Source organism: Aquila chrysaetos, chromosome 5, assembly GCF_900496995.4.
Source record: "Aquila chrysaetos chrysaetos chromosome 5, bAquChr1.4, whole genome shotgun sequence".
In the NCBI taxonomy this organism is placed as follows: Eukaryota; Metazoa; Chordata; class Aves; order Accipitriformes; family Accipitridae; genus Aquila; species Aquila chrysaetos.
In genome coordinates, this window is record NC_044008.1 from 63,084,550 (window position 1) to 63,101,669 (window position 17,120).

General features: G+C 49.1%; 1 protein-coding gene across 5 annotated transcripts in view; it reads left to right on the forward strand.

Annotated features, from left to right (window-relative positions):
• Positions 1 to 17,120, forward strand: part of MAP2K4 (mitogen-activated protein kinase kinase 4) — a 108,008-nt gene that overhangs the window by 79,829 nt on the left and 11,059 nt on the right. For all 5 annotated transcript variants that reach the window (XM_030013726.2, XM_030013727.2, XM_030013728.2 and 2 more), the window contains 3 exons: positions 1,819 to 1,938; positions 5,239 to 5,290; positions 5,706 to 5,833. In XM_030013726.2, the coding sequence (XP_029869586.1) occupies positions 1,819 to 1,938; positions 5,239 to 5,290; positions 5,706 to 5,833 (300 nt within the window). The remainder of the gene's footprint in view (positions 1 to 1,818; positions 1,939 to 5,238; positions 5,291 to 5,705; positions 5,834 to 17,120) is intronic.

Here is a 17,120-nt window from a genome sequence, read left to right on the forward strand (position 1 = left end):
CTCCAGCCAGCCCACTAGTGGCTAAGCCCTTCCTAGGAAAGCAGATCCCCTCTTCTCAGAAGGGAGAGGCTCTCCACTTGGAGGCAGCATCCCTCCTTTGGAAGGAGGTGGTGGTGGATTCACTGTCAGTGAAGCAGCAGCATCCGTAATGCTGGTGGCATGTGGAATGCTTCTGGGCAGTTTACTGCCTGTATTGCTGAAAACAGCCTTGCGTGTGTGTGAGCAGCCCAAGACCAAGTGAGGTGGCACCTCTCCCTCTGCTGATACCAGCGTGCAGTATTTGACACCACCTTTGCTGGGCACTTCTGTTCCTGCTAAACCAAGGATTTGGACTGGAGGCATCTTGGTGGATGCAGTTCTTCGGCTTGCGTTTCTCAGGAAGTCATTCTGAGTGGCAGAAAAGCCCTTTTTGGCTTTAAAACCTGTGGCTCTACAACCTTTTCCATCAGCTAAATACAACTTGAGAATTGCCTCTGATTCTTATGAGCACGGGGGGATTGCTTCAAACAGAAGTGACGTAGGTGTGCAGAATGGGAGCATGGGGCTTCGACGCACCTCCAGCACGTCCATAACCTAGGTTTTTTTTCTAATTTCTTTTCCATGTATTAACATAGAGTTTGCTTGGTTTGTGTTTTGTCTGGTCAGGAAGAATCTACCTTCTGTAGGATAATTACTTGGGGAAGTTTCTCCTGTATTTGTTGCTTCTATATATTACAGGAGTGTGCAGCTTAGTCATAACCAGACAGGCATCCTGTGCTTTGAAACACCGAGGCAGCCCAGGGCAGCACTACCTGCACAAGCTGCTGCTCCTTACACAAGCGTTTTAAGTGGTATTTAGCCAGGATGAGACAACCAGGCTAATCTACTCTGCTCTGCATGTAGTTTTTGACAGCTAATGCAGTTTTAACACTCATTGTGAAACAGCCTGTAGAAGATAGGTATGAGTATGTTGTTTCTGGTGAGGACAGGTCTAGTTCTAGTGTTTTAGTATTTCTAGCCATGAAGAGTTGCCTGAAGTGCATTAGAGTCTACAGAAATAGCTCACACAAAGCCTTCTGTCATCCTCAACTGGAGCTAAAATGTTTGAAAAAATTGAAATAACTAAGATCAATCCATGGCTAAGTTGTCCATATGGTAGATATATACTAAAACAAAAGATGAAGTCCTTTTATATTGTGGGGATCCATTTCTCATCCTCAGTGAATCCATTGTGAGCAGGTCGATTAACAGATCTCAGGAGAGTTTGATAAAAAGACATGTTATTCTCCTATGGTAGTTAAGCTTAGCTGGGTTTAACACAGGTGCTAGTATGTTTTACAGTTTTCTGAGTTTAAATTGTTTAACTGTAAAGTGCAAATCAACAAAACCCCCCACATACTTGGGTTTATTTTCATTTTCTCTTGCTTAGATGATATCTCCGAATGTTGTGTGAAATGTCTTCTGTCCTCTGCAGGGTAGTCATAAACTGAAGGGATTTTTTTTAGTCTTACCGTGCATGCTGGTGTTTCACTGTGCCTGCAGCTTTCTGGAGAGCCAAACTTTTTGAGGCTTGGATTCATCTAGGTTCAGGCATCTAAAATGTAATATTAGGTCTGTGCTGGTCAGCTAGATGCCTCTGCTGGTGAATGGAGTCAGGGAGAGGTGCGTATAGGGGCAAGTCTTCCATTGTTAAATTAATCAAGATGAATTCTACCCTTCCTGTCAAATGCATGTTGCTGCTAATGTATTTTGTTGGATTCAAGGGTTCTCTTTATGCTCTCTGGATTTTTGTTTCTCATTTTTATCTTGACAGTAACACAGATTCTTTTCTCTTTCCAGGGTGACTGTTGGATCTGTATGGAGCTCATGTCTACCTCGTTTGATAAGTTTTACAAATATGTATATAGTGTATTAGATGATGTTATTCCAGAAGAAATCCTAGGCAAAATCACTTTAGCTGTGAGTATTTTGTTAAACTTTTTTGTGTATGTTTTTGAAGCTAACGTGAAAAATTCAGATCTCTTTCACTCACATGTGAGAAAGCTGGTTGATCTGCACGCAGCAGAGCTGCTGCTGTTGTATTGCACCACGCTTTTAATGATCCTTGAGTATACTCTGAATTTTCCACAGTGTATTTCATGACAGAAAACCAGGTGCTGGGGTCTGTAATCAGTTCATAAAGAGACCCCAGGACCAGCTTCCTGCTCTGTCTGCTTAAACATGGGCACGAACAGCATAGGCACCAGACCCGTCCTCAGGGATTGCTTCATGTGCACTGGTGGTGGCATCAGTGGAAGCTAGACACAGGTCATCTTATCCCAAGGAAGGTGCCTAAAATAGACGAGCTGTCTCCCCTTCCCTTGTTTGTAAAGGGAACAAGGGATTGGGCATTTATAGCCAGGACATGTGAACCCCACCAAACTGTTTGAGAGTAAGGGTCTGGTCTCAGTGAATTGCCTACCCTCTCTCTTGAGTCAGTGGAGAGAGGTTGGTGCCTCTGTGTGGGAGCTGAGTTCCCATCTCGTGGTGCCTTAGGTGGTGAAGTGAGATGAATCCCACCCAGGGTATCTGAGTGCAGCCCTGCTACATGAAGCCCACTGTCTCTGTTTAACGAGCCCTGTAAAATTATCCTTGGCTGTTGCAAAATGAGCCCTTAGTTGCCTAAATGCAAGGACAAGGTCATATCCCTGCAAAACAAACTTTTGGGTTTGGGCTATGGAGGAAGGGGTGTTGAAGGGTATCCCAAAATCTCTGTCCTGCTGCTGCCCATAAAAATGTCAGGTCTCTTGGATTTCTGCAAGGGATGCTGGGCCACTCCAGTCCAGAGAAACCTCTGGTAGCCTTGTGCAAAGGCTCCCAAAAGTAAAAGGGAGTCTTCAGCAGGTGGAGAACCTGGCTGATGTTTTCTTGACTTACCCTGGAAGTCCTGGCCCAATAAAAAGTCAAGACCAAGCCAAACGAGTTAGTTTAGCGAGGCTGCTGGAAGATGAAAAGCTGCAGAAGTGGAGCACCATTCAGGAGTAATGGGGAAAATGTGAGCGAATGCTGGAGCCATGCCATGTTGGTGACAGATGGGCAAACTGCCTCTGCATCAGCTCCAGCAGGTGAATGCCGCAGTAAGCTGATGTCCTGAGCTGTCAGAGTGATGCAACGGTGCTCAACAAGTCGCAAACCCTGACCTCGTGAAAGAATATGGGCAAATTCTGCTCAGGGCCAGATCTTTGGAGAAAACCTTCTTCACTCTTCTTAGGGGCATCTTTATAAAATGTTGAGCCTACCTGAACCTGCTGCCATTTCTTACAGATAACAGCCTGCCTGGACGGCTCATGCACTGTCATGTATTTAGATGTTTATAGCCAAGACTGAAAATCCTATCAAAGGCAGCTGATGGCTGTTTTGCAGCCCATGGGATGCATCATCTTACCACCAACCAACTAAATGCATTACTGTCCAAAGCAAGGCTTGAGATGTAGACAAGAGATGGCTTGATAAGGTCTGTCCGTCCAGAGTAGTCTGCTTGGAGTTACATGTAATTCTGGGGGGGAAAGAGAAGGAGATCATTTTAGGGTTTGCAGGGTATTAGAGACACACTGGCCCACATTTTGGCTCAGACAGACCTTGCAAGGTGTTTGCCTGATTAAGATAATTTGGACAGAGACTTGAAATGTGCTTTGAAGCTCTCAAAGGGAGTTTCTCTACTTACCCTGTGCAGACAGCAAGCTTTGAAAGCGCACCAAAGCTTTAACTCCTAGCCAGGAAAATGGCCACATTGGTTGTTTCTGACCTGGGACTGAGTGATGGATTGACTGAGTAATCTAAAATTTTCCATACCTGATACCCACAACAGATCTGAGGATGTGAAGCCCACTTGTGCTGTGTAGGAAGTCGTGGGCTGCTCGTTGAACGCTGCTCTCCTTCCTTCATGCTGCACCTGAAGGCAGCCCAGCCCCAGCAGCTCCCAAGGGAGGTCCTCTGTACAGACTGGCTTTAGGAGCTAAGACAGATTCTGACTAGATCTTGTGGTCTAGGGTTCATTTCTGTCCACTTTTTTCTAGAAAACAAATGAGGAACAGCATTTAATAACTCTAGTATGAGAATACTGGCCCTAAGGATCTTAGACCTTGAGGGCATCCAGGTCCAGAAGGTCTACATGTACACTACCCTGGTAGCCCCATTATGTGCAGGTGGGGTATGTGCTGCAGCTCACAGCTCGGTGTGCTCCACCAACCACCCTATATTTCATGTTAGAGCTCTTCTACCCCAGGTTGAAGAGCTGTGAGCTTCTGCTTCACCCGCTTGAGGGTGCGGGCAGAAGCCTCTGGCAGGGTCAGCTGGGATTTAAACCAACATTCACTAAAATGAAAGCTGGCTTTCTCTTGCTGAAGCTCAGGTCCAAGGAGGCCATCCAGTCTCATTCCACTGTGGGCCCGCCTAAAAATCAGTTGATGCTGTTGTTCGGAGAGACGCAGTAGCTTCTGCTGCCAGAGCAGAAACCTGCACTGGAGGACCAAGGTGGGCGGTGAGGAGGAGACAGCACTTCAGCTGCGTCAGAGCCTGCCAGAGCTTTTAATTACCTAAACACTTGAACATGGGGTTGGGCAAGCAGGAAGGACCAGTCTTTGGGAGTTGTTCCTCGGTGCTAGACTTCATCCTTACAGTAGCACAGCTTCAGAGAGCTTTGCAGCACAACACGAACACCTTCTTGCCATCATCTTCAAGGCAGTCTTTTGGTCATAGGTTTTGATGATCTTTTCAGCAAAAGCAAAACGAATTAAAATAGTGAGCTTTCAGGGTTTTTTTTTAAATCATCCTGTGAAATCAAGCTCCCTAAGTGTCTCTTGATGGTAAATGATAAAATCAGAACAGCCTCTGCTGCTCCCCACACTGTTGCTGCTCAGCCAGTGGAACGGGAACAGTTGTTACCTGCTGAAAAAGTACAGCATAGGGTTTGAAATAAGTTATTGCTTAAGATAATTAACATCAGAAATTGTGTGACTTCACCCCTTGCTCCCTTCTCCCAGAGTGTGATCTTTCTAGGTTACAGGTGGTATATATTTACTTAAGCACATGCCCTCTCTTATTTCACCTTCTGTTTGCAGGAAAGGTTGGGAGAAAAATGCTTTTATTATATGGCATATTACAGCATTGATATCTCAACATATTAAATGCTTTTTCCCCCTGTTCTTGGTGCTCCAGAAGTTTAATAATCACAGGAATCTTAGGACATTTGCTTATTTTTCATCTGTTTTTCTTTCCTAGACTGTGAAAGCACTAAACCACTTAAAAGAAAACTTGAAAATCATTCACAGAGGTGAGTTCATGTCTTCTTGCCTACAAAAATAATTGCAAGAATTTTAAGCAGCCTTTGCTTCAAGTCAAAGTGTAATTAGCATGTGTAGTACCGTGAGTGTGAGTACAGGTTTTGCACCAGTGTGTCCCCAGTGGCTGTTTCATTGCCCATTTGGTCTGTGCTTTTCCATAAAAGCATGATTTCAAGGTGGTTGGGTGTCTGCCTCTGCCTCCGGGTACGTGGCATCTTTGGGGCTGGCTCCATCTCCTCTTGCTCCCAGTCAGGACCCTCAGCAGCAGTGAGAGCATCCAGTCACCGCCTGCCAAGGGGCAATGGCAATTGTGCAGCACTGCTGGTGTTGATTCTCTGCAGCTGCTGTTCTTGAAATTGAAACCTCCAGCTGTGACTTACTGATTTAAATTTCTTCGCCTTGCAGACATCAAACCTTCCAATATTCTTCTGGACAGAAATGGAAACATTAAACTCTGTGACTTTGGCATTAGCGGGCAGCTTGTGGACTCCATTGCTAAAACGCGGGATGCAGGGTGCCGGCCGTACATGGCGGTGAGTGGGGATGAGCTGGACAGCGGGGAGCTGGCATGGCTGTGGGCTGTGCAGGATCTTACCCTCCTTCGGTAGGCCTGGCTCAGCATGGGCCTGCCTGTCGTCTGACTGAAGTGTCAGCCTGTTTCCCATGGGATGAGCACCCCCTTCCCAGATGAAACTGAGCTCTGGAGTGAGCGCTGCTTCTGGCAGTGTCAGTGAAGGCATCCAGGCTGTGGCACAGTGGCCAAATTCCCTTTTTTTTAGCTGGGTTCCTCTGCTGCTGCCAGTGCTGTGGTGCTGGAGCGGAGAGCTTCTCTGTGCCTTCCAGCAGTGCCTGCTCATGCTCCAAAACAAACACTGCATGGGGGGAGGCAGTGCCGTTGGGGTGCGGGTTTTTCTTGGTCTGCAAGAAATCCATTCGCTACGGTAAGATTATGTCACAGGAGTTATTGCAGAGCGGAATTATAGTGATTTTTGCAAACCACTTTAATTCCAAAGTGTGCCGTAACTTAATTCCAGGAGAATGTGATTCTGGAGAGCAGCGGTAACAGAGCAGCTGCATGGAAATTGCTCGGGCTGAGCTGTGGCTCCTGGGAGTCTGTCCTGTTTGTTTGCTTCCCCCCCCCACCCCAGGGAGAAAAACTGTGGTGGTGATTTTCAAAGCTGTATGAGGGTTTTAAACACTTCTGTGCATTGTGCTGTGTCTCTTGGTTTCATGTGAGCTGAGGATACCTTGTGCAGGGAGCTGTGTGTCTGCTGCTGTCAATGTAACTTTCATTTCAGTGGATATATTTAACTCTCATTACTTATCTTATGGCTCTATATGCTGAAAAATACTGTTTTCTGAACTCTTTTTATCTACCACCAAGGAAACAAAAAAGGAGTATCTCTGTCTTTTAAGGTACAGTGCCCATCTGGTCCAGGTAACGACTCTCATATGGCTTTTGTCTAACGGTGGTGTCCAAGGCAAAACCTGTCTGCCCCAATTCTGATCTGTGCAAGCACAGAGTCTGAATTTTGGAGCATTTGACCTTTTATTTTCACTGTCCTCATAGCAGAGCTAGTTAGTCAGTGAGCTGGACAGAATATTACAGATGAGTTCTGTTATTGGAGACCAGTACTGTGGTACAGCAAAGTCTGTGCAAGCTCCAGACCTATGTAACTTAGTGAAATGGGGCAGTTTGTTTAAATAAAGACCTTGTGAGGCTGCAGAGAGGGCAGAGGCATGTCTCTGCTCTGAGCAATTTTGGCAAGTGCATGGAGCTCCCCACAGGGAAGAGGATCAGTCAGAGCTGCCCAATTTGTTGTGTTGGTGGGGCATGGGATGCTGAGGGCAGCAGCAAAGAGAGGTGCCCGAGGAGGGGATGGGAGCCAGTGCAGTCTGAGCTAGCCTGACCCAAGGCTGGGTATTTGCATCTCAGACTGCAGGCACTTCTGATAGCATCACTCCGTGGAGTTATGGCTCTTGTTGACTTTTCCCTGTCCTCTGAGATGTGTATCAGGTCTGTAAATAGGGCTCTTGAAAAATTGCTCTCTCCTTTTCCCCTCCCAAGTTCAGTGGGCTATAATTACAGGAATTAATGTTCCCACTTTTTCTTAGAACCGTGGGTAGATGGTTAGCTTTGCTCAGGCTGTTGGTTTAGTTACGACATGACAGTTACTGGCATGTCTGTAAATAGCTGCGCTGCTTCATTTCCCCTGGGACTTCGGTGGGTGAGTGCTTCCGATAGCTCCTTGGTTTTCCTCCCTGTCTGTGCATATGCACTCTGCTCTGGAATTTGTGGATCTCCATCACCAGCTCCAGACTCTGTTGGATTTTTAAGTGAGCAAAAGTGTTTCAATTCAGTTTGTGTTTTTAAGAGGCTTGGAATGGTACATGGTTTGTGGGACAAGCCAGCAGCTGGCAAGTGGTGTGGGAGACGGCTGGCCTCTTCCCTTCTGCTCTCCTGATTCAGTGACTCCTCTCCAAGTACATGAGCATTTCCACGTACCGGGAAGCCTGGGAAATGGGGAGATGTCCCCAGCACACAGGCTCATCTGCCAGCTCTTTCTCCAAGCCAGCAGGGGCTGATGGCTGTCGTGATGCTGTGGTCAAACCTGAATATACTGGGAAGCAGTCAGGCCAGTCACACTCCTTTCAAAAGGAAGACAGTGTTATTTTTTTTTAGTGTAAAACAGGCAAAGGGCATTAGCTGTGTTCAGCCAGGGAGGGTCTGATAAGGGCTGCTGGATGATGCTCCCTGACGATGAAAGCGTGTTGCTCTGCAAGGCCCACTTGGCCCATGGCACTTGCAGTAATTCTTGTAGCATGAGCACTTGCCCACTGAAGGAACCTGGTAACACCGTGTTCACTGGACCTAGGTCCCCAAGTAGCCATTGATAACAATAGCGTTGGATGTCAGTCGGCTTGACTGTGAGCAGTCTGATTAGGCAGCAGGAGCCATGTCCAGCTGCTAAGCAAGTGCTGTGCGGCTTAACCAAATTGTTAGAGCTGCCACAGAAAGCAGCGTATCAGCCTTGGAGCTGCCAGTGCTGGAGTTGTTTTGCTTTTGGCTTTGAATTCCCCTGTGATCTTTATATTGAAGTAAAGGCATACATGTTGATGCCTTGTGTTCTCTGAAAGAAAGAAAGGAAAGACCGAGCCCCCGTGCTGCCCCAGGTGGCAGCCAGCCCCCGGAGCAGACTGGGCTCTTTGCTGAGCCCTCCAGAGACCTGTGCCGATGCCATCATCCTGTGTTTGCTGTAGGTGAGGTTTCACAGCATGCTCACGACAGCCGTAAACCGGCAGTGGGGGTGAGATTGCTCCCAGCCAGCCCCTTGTCCACCCACTCTGCTGCTCCCTGGCGATCCCTGCATTGCCTCTTGCTGCGGTGGGTGCTGCTGATTTGGGTGGGAGGGGAGGCTGTGTGAGCCATGCTGAAGCTGGTGCTCCTTGTGGCATTACTGCTTTTTGCCTATTTAATGCTCAAGTGAACCCAGTTTCTGTGTCAGAGAGGAGGAATGAGACTGGAAGCGCCTGGTTTAGGTAGGGGAGGACCCAGCCAGCGTGATGCCAGATGTCCTGCCCTGCCCTGCTCCTTTGGGACCCCTCCAGGGGCAGAGTTTGATGGTGTCACATGTGTCCTTGGTCCCTCAGGTCCTTTTCCCAGGTCACCTGGGAGCTGCCCACTGCAAGCTGCAGCTGTGCCTGAGTGCCAGTGCCCTGTGCCACTTTGCCCACCCTCCCCAGGGCTGCCCGCTGGGCTCTCCCTGAAGAGTTGTCAAGATGAGGGGGTGGACCACGGGATGTGCAGTGCTGCGGTGTACAGAGCAGCCTTCTTGGTGCTAATGCATGACCTGTGACCCAGCAAACACAGTTCTGCTTGTCCCTGCCTATGCAGGAGTAGAGGGCCAGTGCAGAGCCCTGTCGCTGCAGTGCTGCTGCAGACCAGTGCTCAGGATGTGTTTCCTGCTCCTCATTTCTCCCTGGCAAAGATGGGCAGTCGCTGCTGGGCTCAACATCCAGGGCTGGGTGTAGGCTGTGTCCCTGTGCTCGGATGGCTCATGCAGAGTTCAGGCCATGCATGGAGAAGGGAAAATTCCCAAACCAGGTGACAGAGATGGCTCTGAGCCGGGCTCTTCCAGCCTCCCTGTGCACATGGAGGGAGAGGCTGCAGGGATGCAGGAGCTCTCTGAATCCTTTACCCAAGCAGAGCTGCAGCAAGAGCCTCTGTTTCAGCTTCACATTCCTGAGCCAATGCCCAGGTTTTCATCAGGCTCAGTCATTCATTTATCTGAACAGGCAGGCTGTTGGTTTGAATTCATGCAGCTAAAATCCTCTTGGATGCTCCTGAATATTGCTGTGTGTTGGACTTTTTTTTTTTTTTCATCTGAATCTTGGCACCCAGCCATAATTTTTATGACTGAGAAAACGAATCTGGGAGGAGACTGGGAGACATGTGGCACTGTCCCTCTGCAAGCAGCGCAGACTGGATCCAGGCTCTGCCGCCCGCGGCGTAGCGAATGCCGGGGGAGATGCCTGAGCTCTGAGCGCAGCCCTCTCTGCTCGTGTGCTGCTGCTGTCACCCGCGTGCTTCAGGGGTTTCAGCTGAGAACATAACCTCAGCTTACTCATTCATCGACTAAAATTGCCTGTGAGGTTCGCCCAGCGTGGGACTTCTCCAGTCCAAACTTGGCTCCTTACATCACGTGGCGCAGAGCCCATGCCGAGCAGCTCCACTGCAGCACTGAGCTCATGTCTTTGCGTTGGCACTTCCACCCCCATCCTGCCGGGGACGCAGCAGGACAGGATTTTCCTCCTCACCCGTTTAGATGCTTGTCTGCACAGGCAGTTTATATAAACCTAGGGAAGCATGTCAGCAGCTGCCTGTGTAAGCAGACCACTCGGCCAGAAGTATCGCGGGCAAGATGTGAGTTTTGTGGAGGAGAGTATTGAAACGGGGGGGAAAAAGTCATTTTGGCCACTGGGATTTACGTTGGAAGTGCCTAAAAGTCAGGTTTGGGAGATCGTTGCCCTTGGGAGGCATTGGAGGTTCAGCTGGAAACAGCAGGCCGCTCCTGCTTGCCGTGGGTTTGCTCTGCGTGGGGCACAGCTGGCTGTGCTGGGGTGGCCCAGGGTAGCCCCCGCAGCTGCGATTAGCTGCGAGGTGGCTAATTGGAAGCCATAAATAGCAGAACATGATCATCAGGGCAGTGAAGATGCAGAGAGGGATGGATGAGGCTCCTTAGGGCAGGGTCAGGTGTGGGGAGAGGGAGCGAAGGGCTGGGCAGGCCCCAGGTCCGCAGGTGTGAGCCTCCTGTCCTCCCTGAGCCTGTTTGGCTCTCGCCACTCGTGTGGGTGAGGCTGGGGGGGGATTCTGCTTCAGGAGTACCCACAGGGATTTGCAGGGGGATTCTCCACCCCTGTGCCGAGCCTTTTCCTACCAAGCGTGGGAGCGCCCTGCATGCCTGCCGCACGCTCGGCGCAGGCTGGGGGGCTGCTGGAGCCGCTCGGCAGCACCCCAGCCTCCCCTGACGGCTACCCTGGCACCGCTGTCTGGATGCAACCAAGTCCGGCCTCCACCTCCTCCATCTGTTCCCTGCTGCGGCATGACCCTTGGCAGTGGAGCAGGCAGGGCACGAGGGCCGTGGCAGGAGGGTTCAGGACCAAGTACTCAAACCTTCGTGGAGCTCCTATTTCCCATAATGTGGGAAGGACCGGGGTCAGGACTGGACCTGGGGGGTGAGGGCTGTGCTTTGCAGGTGCAAACTTTCGCGGGTGATGAGGCCAGAAGGAGAGACAATTGAACACAGCTAGGGAAGCCTCCTGATCCTGTACCCAGACCAACAGCTTCTGACTGAATGGAAGAGATCTTTAAGAAAGAGAAAACAGATTTTAAGGCTCAAACTACTAGTGACTCCAGCCTGGCCCTATCTGAGTTGCTACACAATGATTCACCTTTGCTGATGACCATCTGCATTTTGTTATGCTTGATTTCTGGTTAGGACATGTGTAACTTCATCTGTAGACACCCTCTTGGTTCTCTTTCTCTGCTGCATCATATTGTCCTCTACGATCGGATGTCATCCCCTTGCACTGCCTCCTGCTGGACTCCTTTTCTTTTCAGTATGTGTTTGAAAGCATGCCTGTTGGTTAGGCATTCAGGCTATGGAAAAATAACTGGGCTCCCTACAATTCAGTCCTTTGTAACTACCTACTTCAAGGACTTCTAGAGCATGCCCACCAAAATTGCAGGCCCTCAGTGAGGTTCTGTGACAAAGTTACATAGCGGGGCTGAAATGATACCTTACAGCCCTCCAAAACTGCTGCCGCTCTGGAGCTTGGCCCTGTTAACCTAATACAGTTCTTGGAAGCAGCGGTGGGGATGGCACTGAGGGGATGTGTCTGGGGTACTGGAGGGTGGTCTTCCAAAACAAAGCCAGATGGAGAAGACCTCCAAAGTCCTGAGTTAAAGATGGCCTCTTCAAGTGCTGGAGAATTTATCATAGGGCCCATGAAGTTGTCCTGGTCATTAATTATGCTCCTAATACTATCTTTTTAATACAAGTAAGTCTTGTTTTAATGGATGGCTCTGGGCTCTTGTTTCTACATTGTTTGCAGAATTAAGTAGTCCTTTACTTGCCACAGCCTCTTTCCCCAGGAGGTACTTACTGACTCTGATGTAGTCGCCTCTTAAGCTTTTCTTTGAGGAGATTAGGGACTGAGCAGCTTATGCCCTTAAGGCAGATTGGATTGTATTTTATGGCTGTGCTATAACCCCCCCATTTTTTTAGCATCCTTTTACAAACGTGGACCCTGAAATTGAGCAAACTTCCAATGTTTGTATGTCCTGTGGAGTGTATAATAAGAGCTGTGGTTCCTAGCGCATCATCCCAGCTACACGCCTTTAATAGTGATGGTCCTCTGGGATTTCATGCTCTCCTGTCCTTTTCTAGGAGCCTGTCTGTCACCCCAGAGTGCTGCGTTTTCTGTGTCTGGTTGAGTGAGTCAGCATCCAGCCAGACCCCAGCTTACCAAACATTCAAATCACACTAGTTCTTCAGGAACCCTTATTTATCACATTAGCAATATTTTTATAATATGCAGAATTTAGCAACACTAATTTTATATTTTCTTGGATATTATTAGCAGTAGGCCAAGGAAGGTCACCTTTGAGGTCCCATTATAAATCCTTCCTTTCCCACTCAATAGAGTCCTTTTAACAACAGTTACATTCTGAACTCTATCAGTGAAGCCATTTACTACTGCAAATTATTGATGCTTGATTTAGTTGCAGTCCACACAATGCACTGCACTAGTCCAAGTTTACTACAGCCACACATTTAACTTTTTTAACAAGATGAATAAGGTAGTTGAGAATATGCTGTGCTAAGCCCAAAAGGACCTCGCTGCCTTCATTAATGTTCCTGCCAATCCTCCTGTGCCTAGCAAGCGTCACCCGTCTACCAGTCCATCCCATTTCTGCGATCTTCCTGATGTTGAGATCAAGGAATTCAAATGCTGTTAGGAAAGCCAGCTGGGAGGGGATGGTAATCTCATGCGAACGGAAACCAATGTCTCCACCTGGAAAATGCTGCTAGAGAAGTTTTTAAATTAAACATTCTCTCAGAGTAAATATGTAAAGGAAATAGGAGGGGAGGAAAGGCCATTCTCTAGAAACATGATCTCTGCTGATAATCTCTGTGCAGCCACAGGCTTCGTGGCTGACCTGGGCAAGAGGGAGGGACAGGAAATCAAAGAACAGAGGGGATTTTGGAAGGAATGTCTGAATTCAAAAGTCCAAGCAGGGATGAATATTTTGGCTGAAGTGTTTTTTGACAATACTACTCTTATCTCCTGTGTAGGTGTAGAAGTAACAGTGTTACTGCTGCTGTCCTAGAGGTGGTAGACTGAGGAGCAGGGGGAAGCCGTGGGTCCACCTAGCCAGCACAGACAGAAGAACCCGTGCTGTCCACTTCCCTGTCAGCTCCTCCACCCATCACACTGTGTGTCCTTCGCTCTGCTGCTTCACACCCTGGCTGAGGAGCTGTGTCTCCTCCTGCAACTAGGGTAGCCTGCTGCATAGGATGCTGCACGACCCCTGTAGTGATTGGCGCTGTGATACAAGCGCAGAAAAAACAAAGCGTTAATAGCTTTTTCATCGACCACCTAGTACTGGAGGGGAGGGTATAACCTTAGAAAAGCCTTTGCCCAACACAGTGTGACTGTGATGCCTCACTTGCTCGTGTGAATGACTCACATGTGTGCTTTTAGACCCAGGCTTTTGCAGCACTGAGGTCACCTTCTGTGAGCTCCTACGTGCCCAGGAGGAGATCCAGAAAGCTTATTAGGCTTCACTGCACATAAAAATTGAGGTCCACATGAAATTAGACACCTCACCTCTTTAGCAGCCAGTAGAAGAATTCGGTGTCACCAAAGGGAGATTGCTGTCACCTAAGGGAGAGCCTCTGAAAATTCCTGTAGAGCAGAGCAGGAGTGAGTGGATGGATTTTCACATCTCTTTGGAGCTCCAGCACCTACTGTAGGGCTGCATCTTGGGCACCGAGGTCTGCTTGAGAACCAGCATGGCGAGGCCCCGAGGACAGTCACCTCACAGAGCAGGACTTCCTCTTCTGGGAGATGGTGGTCATGTTCACAGGTCTGGTAGTGAGCATCTCCCGGGGAGGTGAGCAGTCAGGCTCTTCCTCAGCCTTACAGGGTCTGAACTGCCAACCCAGCCCTGTAGGGAAGTCAGGGAAGGGACTTGCAGGAATGATACATCTGGAAGTCTCAGTGAGCAGATGAGAGGGAGCTGCACACAGCATCCTTGCACTCTGGAGGAGGAGGAGACAGGAGAAGCAGGTCTGAGAGCCCAGCGAGTCAGTGCCTCCTTGCCTGTCCTGCTTTGTGCCCATTGCTTACATCCCAGCCTGGGCCGTGCTGTGACACTAACACTGGCCATCGCTCTGTGCTCCGGTTAAGTGTGCGAGAGGCCTGTGTAGGGGAGAGCCCTTAAAGAAGAACAACTTGTTTTTCACCGTAGGAATATTCTTGAGAAATATAGCAATGCGCAAAGTGAGTGACAACATTTTCCTTTACTAAACAGCAGAAGAATTTCCAGAACTAGTTATTTATGGTCCTAAAGATGGTTTCCATTGCTGTTGCACAACCTTGCAGGCAGCTGTTCAGAGACATCGCTCCTTTCCTTGCTGTGGCTTCAGTTTGGAGTTGGCCCTGAGAGCCAAGTCACTCGAGCAGTGACAGATACTTCTTTCTGCGAGCACTTGCTGAGCCCCCTCACAGGGCACTGCCACCCAAATGAGAAAGCCATGGTAATGGGGTCACCACTGTGGGAGAGATGGCATTTTTGTCTTGAGCATCCCTAACAAATACACATGTGGTATTTCAGTTAATACAACAGCAGAATAGCGTGCTAGGGAGCCATGGCTCTTGCGTGCAAGACTTGTAGCTAGTTTGTGTCAGAGCAGTGAATGTCTGTTAACTCTGGCTGTCCCAGTTCGTGGCTCACTGTCTGGTTTGCAGCTGAATTTGGTGCAGATGATGCTGCAGCCCGCACAACCCTGCTTCCAGATGTGTAGTGCTTTACCTTGTTCCTGCCATCAGCCAAAGCCAGGGAGGTCCCTGGACTTCATTCATTTCACATGTTTTTTAGTGCGAGAAGATAGTCTCCAACGGAGCCTGGTAGCTTCCATCTTGCATCTGTCTGTTCCCATGGTTGGAGCAGAGGGAGAGTCTGTATTGTGTAGATTTTGTTCTGCTTTTTGTATTGCAAAAATTTAGCTCTTTATGGTTGTTCTTTGCTCCTCGTGACCTTTTATTTTCTTTTAGTTTAGGGATGCATTGACCTAAGTAGCAAATAAGAGTTTATTATGTACATTTTAATGCCATGGAGGCAGTTTTGAATTTGCAGTGCATGTGGGATAAAATTCCCTGATAATATAACCAGTGAAAATCCAGATCAGAGCTTCAAGAATTGGGTTTTCCCAGAAATGCTACTTTACTCTTTAGCAACATGAAACAGCTGAAGACTGCAGGGAGTCGTGTGTGCGTGTGTCCTTGTGTCACACCCCAAATTGCATGTGTTTGCTTAGCTGGGGGTTTGGAGGAGAGGGAGGATCAGTGCTGCCCGCTTCTGCTTGTTTTTCAGTCAAGATGCTGGTGCTTGGGTGGACACTGAAATAGAGAGAAGTCCCGTGGCAGCCTGCACCCTTCTTTGATGCATTCATACCCTGCCCCTTCGCACTGTCAGCACATCCAGTCGTGGGTCTCAATCTCAGACATTTCCTTTCCTCGCGCTTGGCGTTAGAAGGACACCTGGCACGAGCTGGGCTTTGTCTGCAGCCCTCGTTCCAGGTGCCTGGAGTGTGACACACTGACTCTTCTTTGTTGGTGTTAATTGCTCCCATGCCATCTACATGGAAAATTCCCAGGATTATTTCTGCTCTGTGTTTAGATGGGATTTATTTTGGTCCATCCTGCTTTCCCTTTAACTGTGCCACCACGGTCTAGGGCCGAGTCCCTGTTGCTTGTCTTTGCTCTGCTCAGTCGACTGTCTCACCAGTGCCACCTACCTCACCAGTCCCTGTAACACACAGCCTTTTAGTACTTCACGCCCTGCCCAAAATACCTACTCTCCATGCAGCCCTTTAATTCACTGTGCTGCATGGAAAGCGAGTCCTCCTGCAGTCTGTGCACTGCTCTACTCTGCTGCAGCACATCCCTATGGATCTGCGGTGTGGGAGTCCTGGCACTGGCAAGGCCAGCATCCCCATAATTTTGCGCAGCCCTGTGCTGGCTGGTCCCTGGTGGCAGCCTCCTGACATCATGATGTATCCCCAGCAGCGCGCAGGGCTGGGCCACCTGCCACCGTTCCTGCACGCCGGCGTCTGTCGCACGGGCGGCGTGTCCCACAGGGCTGTGTGTAGCCTGCTGGCCACAGTGGTGGTGTGCCTGATGGACGGGGAAGGAATAGCTCAATGTCCTTCACACCCACTCTCACTGCTGGCTGCTGGAACCAAGAAGGTAGAAGGAGCCACCAGTGTCTGGCAGGAGGGGTTGGAGGCAAGAGGATGCAATAAGAGCTTTGCACAGAGGGAAGGCAGGACTGGTGTTGCAGGGCTGCAATCACAGCAGCATGGTACCGGGCATGCTGCTGGGCTGATGGAATCTGGCTGTTCGTGGGCCTGAGACTCGGGAATGCTGGAGGGGCTGTATGGGAGCCGTAGAAAACAAGGCTGTTGGGGAGGGACAGGCCCATCACACTGCCGGTGACATGAGACAGGGCAGGGTAGACACAGCATCACTCATGAGCGTGATTGATGAGAGTCCCTGGAAGCTTCTTTTCAGCTTGTAACCTTCTGTACAAGGGGACAGAGGAGGTGCCTGCTGTGCCACATCTAATGCTGGTCTGTTGTTGGTGCCATGTTCTTCTATCCACCTTTCTCCTGCTGGCATTTTCCATTTGCTTTCTCATGAATATTTTGGACTGTTCACAGATATATATCACTGAGAGCATTTTGATTTTTTTTTGTACCCATTAGGTGATGTTATTCCGTATGTTACTTCCAAGCAGAGCACAGCTTTGATTTATAAGTCTGAGCTCCTCTTGTCCTTCCTGAGCCTGAGTGTGAGCCAATGCTCACCCACAGGCTCCTTCTTGAGTTGTTTTGCTTCTTACTGAACGGTCCAGTAACCTCCTGAAACATCCAAGAGCATCCACGTCCTCAATGTTTGCTGCTTATCAAACCTTCAAATAAGCAAGTAGCAGGGACTGGGAATATGCATTTTCCATTCAGATCCTCACTC